This window comes from Anoplophora glabripennis, unplaced genomic scaffold (genome assembly GCF_000390285.2).
Source record: "Anoplophora glabripennis isolate ALB-LARVAE unplaced genomic scaffold, Agla_2.0 scaffold248, whole genome shotgun sequence".
NCBI classification, from domain to species: domain Eukaryota; kingdom Metazoa; phylum Arthropoda; class Insecta; order Coleoptera; family Cerambycidae; genus Anoplophora; species Anoplophora glabripennis.
Window position 1 is genome coordinate 192,869 of NW_019416351.1, and position 23,363 is coordinate 216,231.

General features: G+C 34.9%; 4 protein-coding genes across 7 annotated transcripts; 2 read left to right on the forward strand and 2 right to left on the reverse strand.

Moving 5' to 3' along the window:
- Window positions 1-279: 279 nt before the first annotated feature.
- Window positions 280-8,375, reverse strand: LOC108908629 (gem-associated protein 5). Of its 4 annotated transcripts, XM_018712722.1 has the most exons (16): window positions 8,336-8,375; window positions 8,037-8,218; window positions 7,656-7,791; window positions 7,366-7,597; window positions 7,002-7,312; window positions 6,304-6,941; window positions 5,714-5,914; window positions 5,418-5,660; window positions 5,183-5,354; window positions 4,946-5,123; window positions 4,426-4,826; window positions 4,198-4,369; window positions 3,804-4,103; window positions 3,602-3,749; window positions 809-1,072; window positions 280-754 (listed from the first exon to the last, which is right to left on the reverse strand). In XM_018712722.1, exons 2-16 carry the CDS (start codon window positions 8,207-8,209, stop codon window positions 307-309), a joined length of 4,017 nt encoding a protein of 1,338 aa, XP_018568238.1. In that variant the 5' UTR covers window positions 8,210-8,218; window positions 8,336-8,375; the 3' UTR covers window positions 280-306. The 4 variants fall into 4 exon arrangements, with proteins under 4 accessions (XP_018568238.1, XP_018568237.1, XP_018568235.1 ...); XM_018712721.1 differs by having other exon boundaries at window positions 6,304-7,312; window positions 7,662-7,791; XM_018712719.1 differs by having other exon boundaries at window positions 6,304-7,312.
- Window positions 8,376-8,551: 176 nt separating this feature from the next.
- Window positions 8,552-11,918, forward strand: LOC108908611 (putative neutral sphingomyelinase). Its single transcript, XM_018712694.2, has 5 exons — window positions 8,552-8,720; window positions 8,773-8,946; window positions 9,131-9,314; window positions 9,469-9,626; window positions 9,682-11,918. The coding sequence occupies exons 1-5, from the start codon at window positions 8,677-8,679 to the stop codon at window positions 10,310-10,312; spliced, it is 1,191 nt and encodes a 396-aa protein (XP_018568210.1). The 5' UTR covers window positions 8,552-8,676; the 3' UTR covers window positions 10,313-11,918.
- Window positions 11,919-13,772: 1,854 nt separating this feature from the next.
- On the forward strand, window positions 13,773-18,844 carry LOC108908604 (calnexin). The gene is made up of 9 exons (XM_023454207.1): window positions 13,773-13,866; window positions 14,240-14,336; window positions 14,392-15,149; window positions 15,435-15,822; window positions 16,439-16,579; window positions 17,932-18,072; window positions 18,189-18,305; window positions 18,381-18,437; window positions 18,492-18,844. Exons 2-9 carry the CDS (start codon window positions 14,262-14,264, stop codon window positions 18,558-18,560), a joined length of 1,746 nt encoding a protein of 581 aa, XP_023309975.1. The 5' UTR covers window positions 13,773-13,866; window positions 14,240-14,261; the 3' UTR covers window positions 18,561-18,844.
- A 90-nt stretch (window positions 18,845-18,934) lies between these two features.
- On the reverse strand, window positions 18,935-22,457 carry LOC108908623 (parathyroid hormone/parathyroid hormone-related peptide receptor). The gene is made up of 8 exons (XM_018712709.1): window positions 22,131-22,457; window positions 20,972-21,216; window positions 20,728-20,896; window positions 20,515-20,671; window positions 20,312-20,442; window positions 19,960-20,048; window positions 19,569-19,713; window positions 18,935-19,246 (listed from the first exon to the last, which is right to left on the reverse strand). Exons 1-8 carry the CDS (start codon window positions 22,326-22,328, stop codon window positions 19,001-19,003), a joined length of 1,380 nt encoding a protein of 459 aa, XP_018568225.1. The 5' UTR covers window positions 22,329-22,457; the 3' UTR covers window positions 18,935-19,000.
- Between the last annotated feature and the right edge of the window lie 906 nt (window positions 22,458-23,363).

A 23,363-nucleotide genomic window follows, 5' to 3' on the forward strand; every position in this document is an offset into this window, starting at 1 on the left:
TTTTTATTAACAAAAAAAATGTTTGTAACTACTTAAAAAAATCAACTAAGTAAAAATTTTCCTCATAACTTTAACTAAACGTAGACTTATTCTAAATCAGTCACTGTTAAAAAAATTCCTAAAACAAAAATATTAAACAAAAAATTAAGTTGGATTCCCGTTTAAAGATCGACGGTTCGAAATATTTCCTTTTTTTTTCAAAATCAAATCATTTTCAATCCGAACGTTTTTTTTCCTTGTAGTCGGTGAATTGTTACGTTTACTCATACCTTTCTCCGATTATATCATAAATTCCAGCCATACATGTTACTGAACGTTATCCGTCGGCACTATTTCTCCCGTGGGATTATCTGTCGCCTCCACGTCTCCTCCATTTTCTCCCTTATTTAAAACTTTTTCCTCGTCCACACGTCCCTCTATTTTATCGTCCTCAAGACAAGCCTTTTCTCCACTTTGAATTTCTACGACACCACCATCGACATCATGCGAATCCACCGTTTCTTCTACAACCGCCTTCTTATCTTCGCCACCGTTTTCTAGATGACTTTTCAAAACAGCGTCGAGTTTACTCGGCAATTCCTTCTCCTCCGTGCCGTTCTCCTCCCTATACGCGTTGTACCTGAAGAGGACGGCTTTGTGCAACTCCTCATTTCCCGATTTCTCCGCCAGTTCCGTGGCGAATTTCAAAGTCTTCACGTCGGATCTCCTAAACAGCACCGAAGCCGCGTCCTCGTATTTTTTCAAACAAATGTAACTGTAAAAAAAAAAATATGAGAAACTCGTTAGAAACATGGGTAGTTTTTCTTACCACTGCGCTGCCGCTTCGAAATTTCCGACGATGACGGAATACTTCGCCCACCTGTTCATGACGTTCGTTATGGTGGAGTCGTCTTCCGGTAAACGGCACTTAGCTAGGACTAGGGCCTCGCGGTACATCGCGCCCTCACATAACGCGTCGATGGCCTCTTCCACCTTGTGACAGGCTAGGTAGTAGGTCGCTATTTCCACTGGATCCGAGTCGGCCGTTTCTGATAGTTGGTGGGCGTACACTTCACAAGCCGACTGCCAAAGTCTAGGAAAAAAAACGGGGAAAAAAAATTACGCTCTACTAAGAGATAATTCGAAGCAAATCGGTAATTTTTATGTTTGTGTCACAAAAATGTTTATCTTTCTACTTTTGGCTTTTTGAAGTCGTCATTAGGGAAAAATATAAATTAAATACGCTGAACTAGCTAATTTTAACTATTTTTTATGAAGTTAGTAAATTAGCAAAATAGTGCTGCATTGTTTTAAGTATGAACGAACAGTAAATCATAGTCACTACTTTTAAAAAATAAAATTAAATTCCGTTTATTGGTTCTCGAGATATAAGCGGTCAAAGTTTATCGGAATTTACCGTTAATTTATAAACAATTTAGCAATAATCTTTGATCCAGTGGCTTCGTTTTTATATATTTTCATATCCATAAGTTATCGGCAACATAGATAAATCATCGGAAAAGCTGTCGCTCGCACGTGCGAAAATTGACTCAAAACATGAAAAGTGGGAGAGGAAGGCTTCCCGAGTACTTTAAAATTATAATTTTTGAAAAAAATTAAATTGCAAATTGATAAATGTAATCCAATTGTGTAAAATTGAAAAAAATTTCCTGTGGCCGTCCTAATCAACCCATTTAAATTTTTCAAAAACCATTGGAAAGGTTGAGCCGTCTTTTCTATGTGAAAAAATTTTCAAGTATCTAGATTTTTTTTTCGTGTCTTGTGAAAATTTGTTAGTTTATCATGTTTTAAGAGCCCCCTCAAAAAATGAGTTCAATAAAAATTTTTTTAAAGGTCGCTTAAGATTTTTTTAAAATTTTCATTCGTCAAAATTTCAATTTTTTTTTTAATTTTTTTTCTCGCTATTTTATCCATATTTTAATTTCTAAAGGCCACTCATAATTATTTTAACTTTAAAAGTAGTGTACCTAAAAAGTTTTCGAGCAACCTCTAAAATTAAATATCAACGAACTAATAATTTTTTTTTTATTGAATTTGATGAATAAAAGAATAGACATAAATCACGAGACACTTAAACAATTTCTCGAGGCAAAATTTACTACCGCACTGTGAGTACCAAATATTTATAATTTTTTAATTTTTTAAAATTTAAGTGTCTCGTGATTTATGTCTATTCTTTTATTCATCAAATTCAATAAAAAAAAATGATGAATTATTTTTAGAGGTCGCTCGAAAACTTTTTAGGTACACTACTTTTAAAGTTAAAATAATTATGAGTGGCCTTTAGAAATTAAAATATCGATTTGAAATTTTCAGAATCGAGATTTTTTTTTCGACCTAGAAAATGATAAAATAACGAGAAACAAAAATTCAATTTTTTGACGATTTTGGAAATATTTAAAAATCTTGAGCGACCTCTAAAAAAACCTTTCTTTAAGCTGATTTTTTAAGGGGGCACTTAAAACATGATAAACTAACATATTTTCACAACACGAAAAAAATATATTTGTTTTTTTTGAGCCACCCTAATCTAGATGCTTTATTTTGAAAATTTGAAAATTTTTTTTCAAAAACTCAAAACCGATTTTAATGAAACTTGGTATGTTGTTTTATTATACTCTAAAGTTTTTTTTACCAAAATTAGCATGCCCTCGGAGCAATTAAAACATTTAAAAAAAATTATCCAAAAAACTTAAATTTTTTGCTTTTTTTTATCAATTATTGCTATTTTGCAACATCGGTAATAAATTTAAACATTTTTAACTTTCAGTATATTGTGCAAAATTCAATTTTAAAACTTTTTTTCCACTCCAATATTCTTCCAAAATGCATAGGTTCCAAGAAATAAGTAAAAAACTCAGATAAAATAGGTATTGTTTTTAATTTTTTAAACAATTTTGCAATTTTGAAAATGTTCCGGACCTCACCCAGATCTAGAGACCTACACTTTTATTATGCGAGTTGTCCTGAAGATATTCCAGCAAAAATTAGCTTGCTCCCTCTTACATCAAAGAGACAAAAAATTACGTTTTTTTTTCTTACTATTTTTTTAAAGCACTGTGTTTAGTCCATGAATCTCTGTATCAACGACCTCTGATATTGATCTATTTTAGGCGAACTACATAATAACAATTCACCTGATGAGATATGACAACAGAGTGTTATGCGGAAGAAACGTAATTAATTATCCGTTGAATCTAGTCGAAATATTTTTTAAAATAGTTTTTTGTTATCGTCGATAACCTTTTATTTGAAAAAAAGTAAAAAAATTTCACATACAAACGATGTACATCTTCATGTCAAGCGAAAATTTTATAAAAAAAGTACCCTATGGTTTCCCAGAAATTACTATTTAAATTTTACTATATGTGAAAAATTGTTAATTTTTCAGCATACGCGGAAGAATCTTCGCGACACTCCAACTTAAAACTCCCAAATTTTGATGACGATAGACAATATGACTAATTTTTTCAATTTTTTTTGGAAAAAAATCCTTGCGGTAGCTCAAACCAGTTGAGAAAATAAAAAAATTTTGAACTGAAAAAACGAGGACCCCCAAAAAATGGATTTCCGTAAAAAAAGTTAAAAAAAACGTGCTTACTTGGGCGATACCATGGGCGCCATCGTGATCATCCAAGGATTAACCCTCTTCTCGTCGACCGCCTTTTTAATTTTACTGCCGATATCGCCCTTGAAGAGCGACAGGGTATTGCTCAAACTAAATTTTCCTTTTTCTCGATGAGCGGTGTCTAGAACGATACCAATTTATTAAACTTGGCAACTTACAAATAATCGTTACTCACCGTTTCGCTCAATTACGTCCAACATGTCGCTCTTCGACCCGAACACCTTCAAAATATTGCAATTATTATCGCCGCCTCCCGCTTCTACATTGTGCGAGCCTTCCTTCCACAAGAACAGTTTTTTAAGGTCGTCTATGACTTGTGGGGTGTCTTTCGGGTAGAAGAAGTTCGGCAGGAGGTTGTTTTTCGTCGCTTTATTCTTCGGAGTGGGCTCTTCCTGCGGTTTTTCTGCTTTCGGTAACAGGTCCATCTGCTCCTTCGTAATCTCCTTGATGATTTTCTTCCTTAACTCTTTAATTTCTGAAAAACGAAAACAGAGTAAAAATAGCACTAAAAATGTTATCGTAAAACAAATGTACGGAATGGAAGTTTTTTTAATTTTTAAAGGTCTTACCTTTATCTTCTTGTCGGGGATGGTCCGAAATCCTCCAGACTCTAATCGTGTGGTCTTTCACAGCAGATATAATATAATCGGAGTCGATCGGACTCCAAATCGAAGACAAAATCCCTTCGAAATTCGGACTCGTGTAAGTTGAAGTAACGGTATTACCCTCTACGTTCCACACCTGAAAAAACCATACGTTCATAAATATTTCAACAAAAAAATTTAAAAATAACTCGCCTGAGCCGTCCCGTCGTCGCCAGCGATGACCAATTCATCCGACGCATAAGGACTCCAAGAAACGAAGTTAATTATTTCATCAGATTGTTCGTATTTCAGCACGATTTTCTCCCCGTCCGCTATATCCCGTTGAAAGTTGCAAACGATTACGTCTTTCGAGTTGGAAATCGCCGCGAACCTGTAACAACGCTCCGAGGCGTTTGGGTCGCTTTGCGCTGCGTCCGGATGCCAATAAATGTCGTTCAGTCTGTGTTGGAAGTAATGAGTCGACAGTATCTTTAAGTCAGGCGAATACAAAACGACCGTGCCTGAATTCGTGCCGACGACAAGCATCGTGTAATCGGGTTTCCAGGCAAAGGTGTACATGAAGGTGTCGTCTGGAACGTCCACTTCCGTAGGACCTAAAACGTTAAGTCAAATTGGTTATAAAGGGTGCTACTAATTTTTCAAGCAACGATTTGCATGGCGGAAGGGGCGGTACATAAATATTTTGTAGGATATTCAAAATTAGAGTTATTACCTTTTTCTGACTTTTTCACACTGTATATAACAAGTTTCCCCTCCGCTACCGCAAACAACCCTAAATCCTCTTTATTGCCATTTATAGGGCCCCATTCTAGCTTGTGTATCCGCGATTTAAAATAATTCGGCGGGACCGTGGGCGTTTTCGATTTGTTACTCGTATCCAAGAAGCCTATCTGTTTATGAAGAAAAATAGTTAAGAAAACTCAAAAAAATACACCTTTTTCTTTCTTACCCTTCCCTCGGACGTTCCGTATGCTAAAATCAACTCGTTAGTCGGGTGCCAAGCCAGCGTAACGACCTTGCTCTGTATTTTCTGAAAGAAACTCGTCATTACGATGTTCTTTACGTTAGGACGACTCAGGTCCCAGATTTTTATTACACCCTCTGCCGTACCGATCGCTAATCTGAAAAAACATGTAAAAAATTTAAAAAATTACTCGACATTTAAGATTTACGTGAAATATCACCTGTTTGGATCGACCGGAGACAAAGCGAGGCACTCAGCGTTCCCCAAGGTAGGATAGCACGCCAAGTTCTTCCTTTCGCTCGTTAAGTCAGTGTTGAGCAACAGCCGATCGTGCCCGACAGTCCACACATTCATTTTTCTTTCATCCAGCCAATTGTGCTCGTTTAAAAACACAATCGGGGCAGCAATGCTGAACAGCATAGAGTTGTGGTCGCAGTGGAGGACGCTAAACTGCTTCTTTTTGCTATAAAAATACGAGATATTAGGAACATTAATTTCCGACAGTGTTAAACGTACTCTTTCGGTTTTGGTAACGTCCACTTCATAAGCTCGGCGGATTTGGAGGAAGAGAGAAGTACCGTGGGGCTGATCCAGCACAAAACGATCCACAGTTTGTCGGAGCTGGATTTGCCGGACTTACGATGACCTGTTTTGTGCGGGACGTTCAGGAATGTCTGCATTCTGCCGTCGGTGCCTGCCCTCCAAATGTATATGTTTCTAGAAAAGTTCCGTCAATGATAAGCGCAGAAACACACATTTCAACAAAAAAATTCCTTTATTGTCAAAAAATTGAAAAAAATCTAATTTTATTTAATTTGTTTTGTTGCAACTATTTTGACTGTTTTTTTTTTTAATGTATTTATCTCCGTATTTTACTAATTCAAAATAAATTAAAATTTGAAGAATGATATTTTTGAAAAATGTAAACTTTTTTAAATTTTAATGTCAATCAACAAAAAAACATACAATCAGACACCTTGAATTGAAATTTGGCAGCAGAAAATTTACTTTTCACCCACCTTTTGAATATAGACCAACTTCGACTGGAATTTGAAAAAAATTGGTACATACCCCGTGAACAATCATATATTTTCTGTGAAACTTACCCTTCCTTCCCAGACGAAGCAAGCAGGAACTCCCTTCGCGGTTCTTCTTCTACAGGTACGTTTACAGGTATTTCTCTTTTGGCTTCGCCGCACGTCACGTTATCCTGTGCTATATCAATTTTTTCATCATTTATCTTTCCTTCAACTGCTTCTAGGCCGACTTTATCAGAGTCAACTCCAGGAGATTCTGCACTTTCAGTGCCTTTAATACTATCTTTTGATTCTTCTACGTTAGTTTCGTCTGAAGACGATTGTGGCTTCACTTCTTCGGCACCTTCATCGGTCGGTAAGTCATCAGCTTCGCTTTTACTCCCTAACTTGTCCAATTCTTTCTCAAATGTTTCCAAAACATCGTTAATTTCGTCAGTTTCATTCTTGGTATTTGTGGAAGATCCTGCTTGATCTTCTAAGTTCTGTCGAGTTTCCCTGGTTTTATCTTGCTTTCTCTTCGCTTTGATAATTACCCTTTCCTTCTCCCCGTCGCATTTTTCATCAGTCGCTTCAGGCACAGCACGTCCTATAATTACGTTCCTTAAATTTTGACATTCTTTCAGAAAATCGTCAACATTCGAGACGTCTCTAAGTAGAGGATGATTGTTCTCTTGACTCGAAACTCCAAGTTCATCGTCATCGGCATGCTTCAAATTGGACCAAATGTTCCTTTTATTAACCTTATCGGATTTGACGTTTTCACTTACTTGCTCCACTGATTCTTTAGGACTGGCTTCCAAAATTTGATCCGCCTTGCCTTCAGGAGAAGCCATATCTTTTTTTTCAGGACTTTCTTCGATAACCACTTTAGATTTTATTTCTAAAATTTTATCCGTTTCGCCTTCCGAACCCGCATCTTTCTTTTCGCGACTTCGTTCGATGACACTTCCACTTGGATTTTTTAAACCTACGTAATTACGGGGGTCCTTCGGGAATATATTAACGGGTGCGGGACACCACGACAGACACAACACGGATTTATCGTGCCCTCTGAGTTTATAAAGAACCTTTCCTTGTTCTAAAAATAAAACATGTATCATATAAAAATAGTAAATAAACATATACACTTACTTCGTAGGTCAGTTACGATGACTAAACCATTTTTTAGTCCAAATGCCGTTAGCCAGATTGCGTGTGGGCATGTTGATATGCAGGTAATAGTCACTTTCGATCCGAAAACTTCTTTCAAAACGTTAGTTTGGTTCTGGGTTATATTCCAAACGATAATTATTCCATCTTCGGAAGCACTTATGACTCTGTCGTCGCCAGCAAATGTGGCCCCAATCACCTTCGCGTGTCCAACCTGGAAAATTGATCATACACGTTAAGAACAAAATATTTTCAAATTTTAAAACACGTACATTTACATGTGCATTATGACCAAGTTTCTTTTTTCTTGTCTCTATATCCCATAATTTAACAACATTGTCCTCTGCGACAGTCACCAATAGCTTATGGGGTTGTCCCCAATTTCTGTTTATGTTTGTGGATATAATTCTAAAATGTAAGAACATATTTTAGTTCCTTAATATACAAAAGTTGTAATTCATTACATTCGTTGCTGCCATTACAGTTTATAAAAAATAATAAAAAATTCATAAAAACAAAGAATGTTTCATATTTATCTCAACATTAATAAAAAAAAAGTATACAGACAGCCACAATCACTCTTATCTTTTATACAGAATTGCTAACAAACGACTCTAATATTGGGATTACTGGGAAACATATTCGATACTTACTTTTGCGAATGGGCCCTGTGTATTATCTTGACGTCTGATGGTTGGTCATCTGGGGAATCGTATATTATTACGATATCATTTCTTGAACCGTATATCAACGTATTATCAGGTGCACATGCTAAAATTAAAGTTTCGTACCAATTGGCAGAAGGAGGAATTACTAGATTATTCATTTTTCAAATCTAAAAAACACACATTAGAATTAGAGGTTCAATTAAAGTAGACAAATGACTAAACTTATTTTTACATTTAATTTTTTTTTTCTAATTTAATACGTATTAATTTCGTTCTTTTCTTACCACAAAACCGCCCAAACAAATCAAATTTTATGCCTCTAACCTCTAACCACTAAATCCACTAAATTCAAACACAAAAAATGTAAATGTCACTAACCCTAAACCTCTTCATCTTCTTCTTTGCCGTCAAATGAAACTAGGATGGTATCTGAGACTGAGATAAAAACTGAATGTTGACGACAGTGGTGGTTCCAGCTGATTATGAATTATGAGATTTATTATGACATTTTTCGAAATAGAAGTGATGTGGTTGGATGCATTTTTGCATTTGGTATGAAGTAAAAGTTGAAATACTTAACTGAATAGACTCAATTTTATATATAAATTATTAACGTTATTTTAAAATGGATTTCGAATTAGAACTAAAAATATTTACACTGAACTGTTGGTATGTTAATTAAACTTTAATATTTTTTATGCTCATTTTAACATATTGTTAGGGGTCTTGCTGTTGTATCAAAAAACAGAAAGGAGAGGATTCAGGCAATAGCAGAGGTGTTGGCGACAAGTCAGTATGATGTAGTTTGCCTACAAGAAGTTTGGACCGATAGGGATTATAATTTAATAAGAAAAAAAGTGTCTGGTGTGTTACCTTTTTCGCATTATTTTTATAGGTAAGTAATAGTATGTTTCAATAAAATACTGTTTTATTCAATTTATATTGTAATAATTACAAGCGAAATTAATTTTAAGAAGGGATTAATAAAAAGACAAAAGGGTAATGACCTTTCTTTATTGATGTCCATAGTAAAGAAAGGGATGTTGCAACAGTTTTTTAAAAATTGTTTTTTTTTTTAGTGGGGTCACTGGTTCAGGAGTTTGTATCTTATCCAGGCATCCTATAGAAGAGACTTTCTTCCATCAGTGGTCAGTTAACGGTTATATACACAAGTTACATCACGGTGACTGGTTTGGAGGAAAAGGCGTAGGACTTTGTAAATTAAAAATTAACAACTTTAATATTAATGTATACTCTGCTCATGTAAGTATTTATAGAATTTATTGATCAAAGTTCATATAAATATTATTGTCTACTATTTTTACTGCTTCTAAATTTAGAACAAATAAGAAATGCAATCAATAAACAGTTTAGTAACTGCCTGTGTAATAAAATAAGAATTGGTAATTTTTTTCAGTTACACGCTGAATATGATAGAGAAAGCGATGAGTACCAAGCGCATCGCATTCTCCAAGCTTACGATACTGCTCAATTTATCATGCTCACATCAGGTGGTGCCGACTTAGTTATACTAGCAGGAGATTTAAACACCGAGCCCGGCGATTTGGCCTACAGGTAAGTACACGTAGATACAAAAACACCGAATTAGAAGAAATTATGACTGTTTTAGAGTTACATTATGTGTGCCTGGGCTTCTGGATGCCTTCACCGAAGCAAACGAAGTTCCGAATGACAAGGTGGCTACCAACGAAAGCCTCCAAAACAGTTACACCCCCTCGAGTTTGGTCAGGAAGAACATCCCCGGCAAACGTATCGACTACATCATGTACCACCCCGGCTCAAAAATCCACGTGGACCTAAAAAAGTACAACCTACCGTTACCGGATCGTGTTCCCGAACGCTCCTTCAGTTATTCCGACCACGAAGCCATCGAGGCTACTTTAGTTATTAACAGGAAGGAAATCCCAGACCGAATCAGGGACTTGGAACAGAAGAAGATCGTGTTGGAAGATAGCCTGGTCGTTTTGGAAGACGCTCTTCGTAGGCTCAATACTCACCAGTTGATATATTTGATATTTTCCCTAGTTTTGTTTATTACGCTCTTGGTATCCGCTGTACTGGACTCGCCGGTTGGATACGCTATACTTTTTTACGTTTTGAGGGCTTTAATTACGGTGTTGATGGTATTTACGATTATAATGGCGACCATCTGGAATAAGATCGAGAGGCATGCCGTTCTTGCCGGGAAGCTGGCTATAGAGGTTACCTTGAAAAAATATAACGTCAGCGGAAACTTATGATCTTAACTGTATCAGTCTAAATATTTACATTTTTTTTTCTCGTACTTTTGGTAGTTATTATTTATTTTAGCACGTTAAAAAATAAAACGGTTTTCCTCAGCCTTTTAAATAGGGTTGTTCCGGATGTAAGATTTTCGGTATTCGTGAATAAGAATGCAAAAACGAATATTAACAAATAACTAAAAATTAGGTACTAAAAATTGATTTAGAGCTTCTAAAGAAAATCAACCCAAAGAAACAAACTTACGGAATTTCGGAAATACTTTGTGAAATTGACAATAACTACACTTGATGCTTTAAACTTTGCAACGTGTAGCATCAACCTTTTTCTTCGATTCCATAGAATACCCATAATATAGAATGCTAAATGCCTAGGATTACTTATGGACGATATTCCGCCATCTCTTGTTGACGTGTGGAAATAAATTGGGCGGTAAATTTAAATTTTTTAGAAGTATTCTCTACAGAAATTGTTTTTTCACTATTTTCCTCTACAAACTGCAAATTTACTAATATTTACTGATAAATAATAAATATACGGCTGTAAAGATAATAAGTAAAAATTAACGATCAACAATCTATAAATAACGTAATATTTATTGGGCAATAAAAGTTGTTAAATTATTATTAAATTAAACATTATTATCATATATTTATTTGAATTGATATAATATTTAAAAAACATTGCAATTGTTAATACGAATATTCGGAACATCCCTATTTTTAAGGTTTAATATGATTAAAATCATCTCCGCATACTTTAAAACTTACTTCCACCTAATTTCAGGAATTACATGCTAGATGTACCGTACAACATAACATTGAAAGTATTATTTGCATTTAATTCACAATTATTTTAGCGAGTCGTGACAAAAATAACAGTTTACATTAAATTGTGTCCAATTATACACCTTTCTTGTTTGCGCTTTACCCGGAACAACTTTTTTATCATATCCCATCCTGTTTGCGGGATTTGTTGGACATATCGACGGATATCACATTAAATTCGTAGTAGAATTGATTTCTTTAGACAACTTTCATTTATTTGTTGGTTCGGAATTTTTAAAAATAGATACAGTCGGGGACAGATAATTTGTAGATATTTTTGGTGCTGTTCGATAAATTTTCTCTATGAATAAGCTTTAAAATGTGATAAAATTTAATAACAATTTCGTAGCGTAATTTATGATTTTGTTTCATTGAAAATTTGGTCTGATGTAGCTATACAAATATTTTTGAGGAATTTTTGTACATATCTTAAGGAAATTCTTTGTTTTTCAATATCTTCTGACTGATTTTTGGGCTTGTTGGATGGTCGGGAGTAATTTTAAATATTATCAATGCTGCTCAAAGGAATGTGTCTAGAGGTTGATATTTTATTTTAGATAATTTACGTTTAGAAAAAATATTCATAATAGCTTAGAAGTTTAACACAATTTTGTATTCAGACGAGCCAAATGTGATGTAATTTCATGTACCAAATACTATGCTTTATTTTAGAAGAATTATTCCAAGTTGATTGTCCTGTGATACGTAATTCTGTATTTATACTACTTAGCACTTATTTTCTCTTATTTTCAGCTATTAATAAATTAATTTATAAATTTGTGTGTTACTTAAAATTCCCTTATCTGAAATCCCACATTCCGAGCCAGTGCTTTTACACAATAAAAGAATACAAATTTCAATTTTTTTTTCTTTTTTTTTTCACGTTTCATATTGATAACAGAAGTGGTGGATTTAGAACTGTTATAAAGACGAAATATGTACATGGTGTTCCAATTTTTTTACACAAAAAACAAATGAATCAGGGCCTGAGAACTTATACTTGAAAAAATGGGGAAACTCTGGGACCCATGTGACTTGAGATGGATATACAAGTTGGGGAAAGAGTCTATAGATGTCGCCACAAAGATTTTGTAGAATAAATTTTGACAATTGCAATTATGAATCATTTCATGTCATTCTTGTTCATGTTTAATGTTTATTGTTGGTTAGGTTTGGCGAGTGTTGGTGTGTGTTTTATTTGTGTTTTTAGTGTGTTTTATTAGATATTTCATTCACATTTATTTATATAACATAATAATGTCTGATCATCATATAATCACATTTTTTTATTAATAATAAAATTTTTTTTTTTTTTTTTAATAAAAAATGTGATCAGAGGTAGGTAGTTTTTTTTATGGATATCAACACAACGAAAAATTTAAAGTTGCATAATAAATCTCTATTACAAGAATTAATCAAAGATTGGTTTAGTAAAATTATTTACTTGTAATATTTTTTATTCACCGTGAAAGCTAATACAATATAGAAAACACTGAAACTATAATCATTTTCACTCTTTTTTTTTCAAAATATGTACTGAAATTTGAAATTTTTTCAACAAACATTTTAAAAAGTTACAGTATCAAAATTATTTCTTATTTTAAGTAGGAAGACTATTAGAGCATTTAAAAGTGTCTTTAATGCTTGAGTGATTTTAATGCTTTCTATCAAATGTACTTATTTTCTCATGGTGACAAAAAAAATTATCTACGTGAAAATTATTTTACAAAATCAATTTCTGAGTGATCTGTGTAGGGTGAGATTTGTTATGTAATTTTAAATTTAGCGGCGGCAAAATACCTAAAACAAATATTGAGTAGGTAGGTATATAGTTGTAGAGCGTACAACTAGATGGCGCTTGCATCTTTTACTGGCTAAAGGTAATTTAACTCACTGTATTACCGATAATTCCTAGAAAAGGAAAGCAATGGAAGTTGGATAAAGTGTCAACAGTTAGCGCTGTTAATGACCACGAAATCTGTTCAAGTTTCCTATCTATAGTATCATTTATCTAGGAAATGAATATCAAATATTATAAAGTAACTAGACTCGCTGAAAGGTGGCAGAGTATGTCTGAGTTTGTGCGCCATCTCTCAATTAGATGCCAAAGTTTAATATTCAGTGGTGTGGTTTAAAACCTGGCTCGAAATTAATTGAAAATGGCGGACATGTTGATCGCAGTGTCAAATAAATTTCGCCCATACTTTTTAGACCTATTATACGATTTCAGACAGCAATATTTTTAGAAATTGTCTAGTTATTTAACTTAAATAATGACAACTTTTCATAGCGATATTTGATGGTGTTTACCGGATACAAATACTTACATTTTATTTTCTATAATAGGAAATTATTTGACTTCAATTTTCTTCCTTGCCTACTGCAATATTTTGTCTTACATCTAACAGCTAACAGCACAAACCAGCCTATTGCCTAAAAAGTTAAAGTATTATTGAAAATAGGTCTACATTTTCAAATACCTAATTAAGAAAAAATAAAATAAAGTAACGGAAATATATCAGGAAACGCCGCATTTTATTATATTTTCTTTAATTTTAATATTTTACTGCCGCCTAGATTTGAAGAAATACACGTCATGGCCATCTGTTTAATTCCCATTGGCTGCTGTCATTCGACACAATTATTCCAGAATTTGTATTTGTTATACGAATGCCAGTTTTTAGTGAGATCTGGAAAATTGTGTTAAAAGACCAGTCATATTAGAGGTAATTAATTTCGCGGCGCCTTAACGTAAATCATTCGTCGTATTTCACCGGGAAATAAGCTGTACTTATCCAAAATTTACTGCCCGTAGACTTTTTGAGGTTAGATGTCATTACACCCCAGTTTTTAATTTAATATAAATTTATTAGTCTAATTAGATTTAACTTATTTAAATTGATTTTGCTTGTGTGTTGAAATTTTTATAGAAGGTATTGTGGTATTATTTCCAACAGTAATAATTGTTACAAGGCAAAATGACTGATAGAAGTCCCATTATTTCTCATGGTCATTAAAAATAAATTATTTTGTTTGACTCGGCTGTTATCTTTGTTTGTACATCGATTAATTTACTTTACAACAAATTTTTATTTGCAGTTTATGTGGCATTGACTACACAATGAGCAGTAATATATGCTACACACTGTTTTTTGTATTGTTAACATTTAGTGGAAATCTAGCTGATGATATTGATGTAAGTATGAACATCTAACGGAAATGTTTTGTTTTTAATTAAATAAATTTGACAGGATGGTGTTACGGTAGAAACAGTCGAAGACAACTCTTCGCTTGATATACCTTATGAGAGCCCGAAAATATCCGATCCAACACCGGTCTACTTCGCGGAACATTTTGATGACCCCGCGAGGTTCGAGAAGCTGTGGATAAAATCTCAGGCTAAGAAAGAAGGTTTGGAGGAGGACATAGCAAAGTACGATGGAATATGGGCTCTTGAACCTTCTCAGAAGGATAACCTTCCAGGCGACAGGGGATTGGTACTTAAATCCAAGGCTAAACATGCCGCTATCGCTTCGAACTTACTGAAACCTTTCGTCTTTGATAAAAAACCGTTGATCGTGCAGTACGAGGTCTTACTGCAAGACGGCCAGGAGTGTGGAGGTGCTTATTTGAAGTTGTTGAGCGAGAGCAAGGAAACTAAAAATCTCAACAGCTTTCACGACAAGACGCCTTACACGATCATGTTCGGGCCGGATAAGTGTGGCAACGATCACAAATTACATTTCATATTCAGGCATAAGAACCCTCGTAACGGTACCATCGAGGAAAAACACTGTCAGAAGCCCAAGGAGAGGCTGGAGGAGATCTTTTCTGATAAATTACCTCATCTTTATACGCTCGCCTTAAATCCAGATAGCACCTTCGAAATATCCGTCGATAAGAATGTTGTTAATTCGGGAAGCTTACTGGAGGACTTCGTGCCTCCTGTCAATCCCGCGCGGGAAATTGATGATCCCAACGACAAGAAACCTGAGGATTGGGACGAGAGGTAAGAAATAAGTACAAAAATACTGATTCTTACGTGTTTGATTGTTTTCGAAGGCTTTCATAGTTAAATCATAATTTTAATCCTTACTTGGTGTTTATGGTCCTCTTCTAGACTGAATATAAATTTATCTCGAGATGGTCAGGTGCACCTCAAGGATCTCTTTTGCAAATTTCGGTAAATTTTTATGGTTTGGAGACGATTAAATTAAAACCGTTTCCTCACCTGCCGAACCAGCAGTTTTTGGAAATTTTCTTTCATTAACGACGACATTTGCCTTCTATTTAGAGAGAAAATTCCAGATCCGGACGCCAAGAAGCCCGACGACTGGGACGAAGACGCGCCGGCCCAGGTGATCGACGAGACGGCCGTCATGCCCGACGGATGGCTAGAGAACGAGCCCACTCACATTCCGGACCCGAACGCTGTAAAACCGGAAGATTGGGATTCCGATATGGACGGGGAATGGGAGCCGCCGCTGATCGAGAATCCTGTCTGCGAAACTGCACCGGGGTGCGGACCTTGGGAGCCCCCGTTGGTAAATAATCCCGCGTTCAAAGGCAAGTGGCGGCCGCCCATGATCGACAATCCCAATTACAAAGGCAAGTGGAGGCCGAGGAAGATTGCGAATCCGGAGTTCTTTGAGGACAGGGAGCCCTTTAAGATGCATACGGTGGTAAGTTTTGGGCGGCAGCAATTTTTTTATAATTTAAAAATTATAATTTTGCAATTAAAATAAGTAAGTACGTTGAAAAAGTTGTCACTGATTTTTCAGTTGTTAGCACGTTTAAGTTTAATTGTGTATCTCTATTAATAACTGAGATAATGAGGTGGATGGATGCCGTTTAGAATTATTTCATGTTTGTACTGTGTATATTTTTTTATTTTGGGTTTAGCGAAAATAAGAAATTTATTTGCCTGTTTCCAATATTCGCGCTCCTTGTGTTTTTTTTTAATTTTTAATTAACTAAATGACAGGAGAGAGCTCAAGGTGCGCCCTTCTGCGCAAGAAGGTAGTATAAAAAGAGGCAGGCAAGTGTGTATACTCGGGTTCCAAAAGTTGAACATCCAAGAGAAACCACAGGAACGCCCAACAATCGTATCGCTTGTCTGAACCAGCACACGTTCATGCTAAAATTGTTATTTATATTTGCCCTGGAGTTATAAATAGTATCCTTGGCACCAAATTCTTCTTCAGTTGTTGTTTTCGATACGATTTAGTGCAGCTGCATGCGAGGTATCGATTCTAACCTCGTAAATGGAACTTTTCAAAGCTGTACTGTCTTTTACAGTCGGCTGTTGGTTTCGAACTGTGGTCTATGTCGAAGGACATCCTCTTCGACAACATAATCATCACCGACGAGATTGCAGTTGCCGAGAAGTGGGCGGCCGATACGTTCGACAAGAAACGTCAGAAGATCGCCAAGGACTCGGTGAGTAAAAAGTTTTGAAACGTTAACAAAAAAGTGATTTCACTTTGTGAAAATTCTCGTATTCCTCGTTACTATTGCATTGGTTTGACATGATCTTCGATTATTAGGAAATAAATCGAAAATGGTGTGTTGTGTTGATGTTTCGATTTATTTTAAAATCATTTCAGCACAGAAAATTCTCGATAATAGAATTTGTAACATCAAACACGTAAAATTGTTGATGTTAATGAGAATCGTTGCCGAAAATAATGTAAAGATTTTAAAATAAATCGAAACGTCGACATAGTATAGGATTTTAACTTGTAGTTTTTATAACCGAACAATCTTCTTGCATTGTTCGGGAAATGAACAATCTTGATTTTTATTCGTGATAACCATTGAATAAATTTTTTATTGCAAGCTGAAAGGATTTGCTTTATCATCAAGGTCACATTATCAATTAGTCGGACTACAATTATCTCCACGCTCGATAAATATCGGAGCGATTCAGATGTAATAAAAAAATTCTGATAATAACCTTTAAAGTTTTTTTATTTAAAAAAATTTATTTCTCATATTTTTTTCTCTAAAAATTTTTCGAATTTGTTTGCCTCGAAGTAAATGTGGGGCGCTAGCTAAAAAATCTTATTTTGTTTAAAGCCCTATTATTTCTGTTTAATTTCAATCGGCGTTCACTTACAGTCCACCTTGTGGGGTAAGATGATGAAAGCGATGAACTACAAGCCCAAGGCTTGGGCGGCCTACGCGGTGTACTGCGCGATACCACTTGCGTTTTACGTTTATTATTTGTATCGTACGGTTAAAGAGGTAATTGTCCAGTTGAAATGTGGTAGGCTGTACGATAAGCTCGATGTATTTTTATACGCTGATTTGTTGTTATTTTTTTAATTCTCTTGGAGGTAGGGTCGTTTTCAGTGCTTTTTATTGTATTTATTTATTTTTTTAGTAGTAGTTTTTTCATTTTTGATTATTTTGTGTAAAAAAAATACATAATTACTTTAGCGACTAGATGCTAAGTTCGCACGACAGATGGAGCCGTTTGCGCTCCCGCGTACACTATTAAAGCTTTTGCCTCATATTCTAGAAGGTTCAAAATACCTTTTAAGCAAAAAAAAAAAAGATTTTTTGAAAATTCTACAGTGGTGTAACCCCTTAATAAAACATTTCTCCACTTTCATACAATTTTTAAGAATTTTGATGAGACATAACGATCCAAGCCGTTATTGTCATTTTAAAAGTGTTATATTACGTTTAATTTTGTATTTAACCTTATCGGTATTGGAAACGACCTTATCGATATCCACCTGAAGTAGACGCTAGTAAGTCATCGAGCCGTTTCTCTTTTCCATTAGGAGAGCTTAATCCAGAAACTAGCAAACTTAACGAACGACTACCCAATTCTGTGGGGAGTGTACATCCTCGTCCTTGCAATACCCGTAGTATTCGTCTTGTACGTCTTCTGCCGACCCAGCTCCCCGGCTAGTCAAACCCAGGTAACCGCTACGCTGACCGCTAGCTTTGACGAAGTTATCCGAGGAATAATTTAGTTTTACTCGGATGGCTTTGTAGAATTCAGAGTATTAACTAGAGTATCGTGTTTGCGAATTAGGAGAAAGAGGAGCTCAACGAGGCGGCAGAGAAGAAAAAGACTGACGAAGCGACCGAAGACGTAGAAGAGGAGAATAACGAGGCGGAGGCCGAAGCGGAGCCCGAGGTGAACGACGAGGAGGACGCGGAGAAGAATTCCGAGCCGGATTCCGAGGAAGACAATGAAACCGTCGACGACGACCAGGACGACGAGGAGGACGCGGAGAAGAATTCCGAGCCGGATTCCGAGGAAGACAATGAAACCGTCGAGGTAAGTTTCTTGTTTTACGACTTGGGGTATCGAGTATCTCGTTTCGTTGTTTAGGAGAAAGACGCGACGGAGAGCAAGGCGTCCGGAGACGGTACGAGGAAAAGGAAGGTCCGCAAGGACTAAGAGTCTCCAGCACCGCACTAGTACCATTTTTGTGAGTCTGCATCTATTTATTGTTTAGCTAACGTGTAGTATTTTCCTTGCGAGCAGGGTCTGATTTGTTTAATCGTTGAAAGATATTTGTATTTAACTTATAAGAACTAGTAATCGTAGCTGGGAAATTCCGAGAAACTGGTTTTTGTACATATTTTGTGTAGCGTTTAGTTTAAGATCTTTTCCATGCATATTTTGTAAACAGGACCAGAAATTTTTAGTTCTATCCGAGCTAAAATAAAATTTTAAACTACCGTCGTTATTTATTTCCAACAAGTAGGACGCAGTCGCTTGGATACAGATCTGGGAAGTCAGGTGTCTGAAGCAAAACATGAAACACGGGCTATATTTACATAATAGCCATTTATTTGTAACATTAAACATTTAATAGACCAATTACGAAGCGTGTCTTAAGAGCAGCTATGATCCCCTTTGGTTATAATGATCTCTTCGGGATTCTGTTTATCGTTCTCCACTTCCTGATAATTTTCCGGCGGATCGTCCTTGGCTTGCATAATGAACTGTTGCGTGTGGGAAATAGTCCTACTTCTCCGAAATTCCTTGTCCGTCCTGTCCTTTATCGAGCTGTATTTCCTCTTCAGCTCTATCTGTACTTCGGTGTTCAAAAGGCAATAAACCAAGGCAGCGAACAGCCCCTAGAATGTCCGTTATTGTAGCAATCATCATTTACGATGAGATTTGAGACACAGACAGAGTGAAAATAGTTATTATTGAGCAGTAGCCTCCTTTAACGACTAAACTGATGCTAAGCCACATACTATAACGTCTTAGATCATTTACATTAAATAAATAATATTTAAGATGGGGCTAGGTCTAAGATTTAGCACGCAACTTCATCATAAATGATGTTTGCTACATGGTATATACAGTGTGATTCAAAAATAAGTGTGATAAGGTAAGTAAAAGTGTGTCAGTCTTATTTTTTGTTATCCCTTGTTGCACTTTATTTATTTTTACCTGAAAAGCGGTGAACGTTTGGTCGAGGAAAAGCCAGATCACCTCCAGGATGTGGCTTTTTTTAATGTAGAGTGACATTAGCAGTGAAAATGAATATGGGACTCCAAACACTGGAATCAGAATCAGCGTTGCTTTTAGCAGTTTCCTAAAATATTCAAGCATTATATTTTTCAAAAAAAAAATTTTTAATTAGTTGCCGATGTTTTGGTTTTGTTTTACACCATCCTCAGGGCTCTAAAATAGAAACGGCCAATTTTTTTAAGATACCGACACCAAAATATTGGCAATTAATCAAAAACTGTAAAATTTACTATTGATCTATATCCCACGAAAACTGTTGCTATAAATATTTATACAGACTATATTTGTTCAGTTACGAACAATTTATTACCTGTATTTGAATCGTCTTTGTTGAATACATGCATTGTTGAGCTTTAGAATTAATACTAGTACCATAATTAAAAATAGTAAAAAATTTATCTGAAAAGGTAAGCAAAATTAAAAAGTCCATACATTTTTATATCTTGTGCAAATGTTAGAATATATTGTGGCTGAGACACATCCTACATCGTTTGTCACATCTTAAATGTCAGCACCTACAAATAGTAGTTCATTTTCCGAGTAGGTGCAAAGTAATGTTTTGTGCCAGTAGGCATTGAGTATCAACGAAAGATATGACAATTATGACATATAGTTTGTAGGTTATGTCTGCCTACTCATCCTCACCCAGAAGTTGAACTTACCACAACAGTAATACCTATAGGTAAATCAATAAATAATGATATATAAATATTTTCCTTCTGCGTCCAGCACAGAACGTCTTCATACATAGTCCTCAGCACAATCCATGGTATGATAAAAAAGAAAGGCAAACCTGAGGAAAAAGAAGTATGAAATTTCTACTTCGTTGCTTACACTTTTTAGGCGCTTCATACCCAACACTTACCCCAACCCAGCAAGCAATATATTCTTATACTGTGGTTATCCGAAAACAAATTGAAAAACATCAAACTGTGCAGGTACATCCCTTCCATCAACATGAGCATAAAGTTTGATAAAATGAAATACCAACGAATGCTTATTATGGCCTTGCACACCCATGACTAAAGAGGAAATAAGTGAATTACTGTGCCTATTTTATTAATTTTTTTGGTCTTACGTAATTTACATCTTTTATGAACTTTGGTTCACCGTTTATGTATTCGGTTTCATACACCAAAGCTGTACCACTTACAAACAGCCCATCTTTTAATATAGACATAAAGCATCTCATTATGAATGACACGAACAAATTGATATGGAGTTTATTCCGTGGGCAATGCAATCTTCTAAAAAAATAAAAAAATGTTTCAAACTCGAATTGAACACATTTAAAAAAATCTATAGATTTCAAAATTTCTTACTGTATGCTAACGAGAATGCAAAGTGCAGTGATCAGAGTCACAATAGATATAGCGTATCCAAAGTATGAAATATTTTTCAAGACGGGTAGCCATTGAGAATAGAAATGATGCAGTATTGGTGGGGCTTCCGTTGAATTTGTTTCGATAAAGAATGGCCCACATTCTGTTAAATTCGACCATGGCTCTGAGTGATTTGATGGGACAAACCAGGTTCCGTTCTCAGTGCATTTCCTGGAAGCAATTCCCTAAAAAATTCAAGGTATATTCGATTGGATCAGCACCTCTTTCTCAAGATAAGAAGTGGAATCCGGTGATACTCGCATTTTTACGATACTGAAAATAAATTGACGTCGGACGGAAAATTTTAATGTATTTTTTTAATATTTATGCCAGTAGGTTTTGAGTCACAATGTCATTTGACATATACTTTATAGGTTATATTTCACAGCGAGGCCTAAGCCAGTAGGTACAAAGTAAAGCTTTATACCAGTAGGTTTTGAGTCACAATGACATTTGACATATACTTTCTAGGTTATATTTCACAGAGCGACCTACGCCAGTAGGTACAAAGTAAAGCTTTATGCCAGTAGGTTTTGATTCATAATGACATTTGACATATACTTTCTAGGTTATATTTCACAGAGCGATCTACGCCAGTAGGTACAAAGTAATGCTTTATGCCAGTAGGTTTTGAGTCACAATGTCATTTGACATATACTTTCTAGGTTATATTTCACAGCGAGGCCTAAGCCAGTAGGTACAAAGTAAAGCTTTATGCTAGTAGGTTTTGAGTCACAATGACATTTGACATATACTTACTTTCTAGGTTATATTTCACAGAGCGACCTACGCCTGTAGGTACAAAGTAAAGTTTTATGCCAGTAGAGTTTAGAGTCAAGTTTCAAGTTTAAACATCAACATAATAATCAAATTTGAAGCAATTTCGTGACTTTTTGCAGCTAACCGTTTTGATATAAATTAGAAATTTGTAAATATATCTTCAAATAATAATTTATTAAACCTTATTTGTACATCCGTATTTTTAACACATTGTATGTTTCACCTTGTATTTTTTTGAGAAAGAATGAAACGTAAGACAAAATTAATTAATTAAATGTATTAAAATATGTTTTATCTTCACTATTTCTAAACGACTTACCGTTTTGATGGACTTCAGCAGATCATTTGAACACGGTTGGACGGCTAATTGGCCAGCCCTGGTGAAAGGCCAGCAAAAATAGCCGTCAAACACGGCCTCACAGTAACCATCGCCCAGAGAGGCATTTCCCTCCAATTGCAAACTGCGACAATAATTTTGTAAAGTGTGAAATACTCGGTCGATCTGTGATTCGTTCATTTTGAAAACAACTTCCCATCAACTCGTTTCACATTAACTTGAGTGAGGAGAATCGAAGGATGCGTAAAATGATATTGGGCGGATTTTTTAATATTATTATTCTGTTTACTCTTGCCCTGACAAAGATGAATTGCACAAATATTTAAGTAAGTATAAAGCTTTCTGGTACTTATCTATATTTTTATTAATTAAACCAGTTATAATAACATCCAGATATTTTTTTAGGAGTAATCGTGTAATGCTGTTGGGTAATTTCTTATTTCCATATCTTAAATATAAACAAAACAATACATATTTATAATTGTGTATCTACTGGGTGCACAACTTTATAGATAAGGAGTGATTAATGGTATCGAAAATATATAAACTCGCAATTATAGTTTACATTTGTCTTGGCACTTATTTTTAATAATTTCATAAAAAAGTTATGTATATACCTACTACAGACATTTATTTTTCAATACTCTGGAAAGCAATATCGATAATACCATTTGATATATCTAAAATGTTGATATCAATTGCCAATGATATATTGTTATTTACGATATTTTTAATTAAAATAAAATATTTATTTGTTAAAAAATATTGAGGGAATCAGATATCGAAACACCCAGTAAATGAACTTGAAAGGTTAAATCACGTTAAGTGCGCTATCAAAGATTGATCATTTTACTTTGGAGGACAAATTTGATAGATTGATGATGATGAATAAGAGCATAAAAATAAGTTTAAGGGCAGCTATCCTTAATTTTATTATTCTAAGGAATATTTTTTACCACAGGAAATTTTCGTAAAGAATAATATATCCATTCTGAAAAATAATTTTGACCTGGTTCATTTAAATTTAAATAAAAACAAATTATCAAAAGCTATCACAGCGAAATGTTTAATTTTACATTTAACAAAAACAATAATTATGTAATTTCTCTATATTTAACTTCAGAGGTAAATATAGTTTAAATATCGATAATGCTTAAATATGAATCGTAGTATCGTAGTAATTTTTTAATTTAAAATGTGAAAAAGACCATTGTC

Excerpts from the sequence above, each read along its gene's own strand:
- LOC108908629 (XM_018712719.1), bottom strand. The coding sequence starts at position 8,209 with ATGAATAATCTAGTAATTCCTCCTTCTGCCAATTGGTACGAAACTTTA. Across the intron at positions 5,355-5,417 it reads TCTCCGGTCGATCCAAACAG|ATTAGCGATCGGTACGGCAG; the intron begins GTGATATTTCAC and ends ATGTTTTTTCAG. Across the intron at positions 4,104-4,197 it reads TCCCCGACAAGAAGATAAAG|AAATTAAAGAGTTAAGGAAG; the intron begins GTAAGACCTTTA and ends TTCGTTTTTCAG.
- LOC108908611 (XM_018712694.2), top strand. The coding sequence starts at position 8,677 with ATGGATTTCGAATTAGAACTAAAAATATTTACACTGAACTGTTG. Across the intron at positions 9,315-9,468 it reads TTAATGTATACTCTGCTCAT|TTACACGCTGAATATGATAG; the intron begins GTAAGTATTTAT and ends AATTTTTTTCAG. Across the intron at positions 9,627-9,681 it reads CCCGGCGATTTGGCCTACAG|AGTTACATTATGTGTGCCTG; the intron begins GTAAGTACACGT and ends TGACTGTTTTAG.
- LOC108908604 (XM_023454207.1), top strand. The coding sequence starts at position 14,262 with ATGAGCAGTAATATATGCTACACACTGTTTTTTGTATTGTTAACATTT. Across the intron at positions 14,337-14,391 it reads ATCTAGCTGATGATATTGAT|GATGGTGTTACGGTAGAAAC; the intron begins GTAAGTATGAAC and ends TAAATTTGACAG. Across the intron at positions 15,150-15,434 it reads CCTGAGGATTGGGACGAGAG|AGAGAAAATTCCAGATCCGG; the intron begins GTAAGAAATAAG and ends CCTTCTATTTAG.
- LOC108908623 (XM_018712709.1), bottom strand. The coding sequence starts at position 22,328 with ATGAACGAATCACAGATCGACCGAGTATTTCACACTTTACAAAATTAT. Across the intron at positions 20,049-20,311 it reads CTATAGGTATTACTGTTGTG|ATAAATTTTTTACTATTTTT; the intron begins GTAAGTTCAACT and ends TTACCTTTTCAG. Across the intron at positions 19,247-19,568 it reads AAACGTTCACCGCTTTTCAG|GGGCTGTTCGCTGCCTTGGT; the intron begins GTAAAAATAAAT and ends CGGACATTCTAG.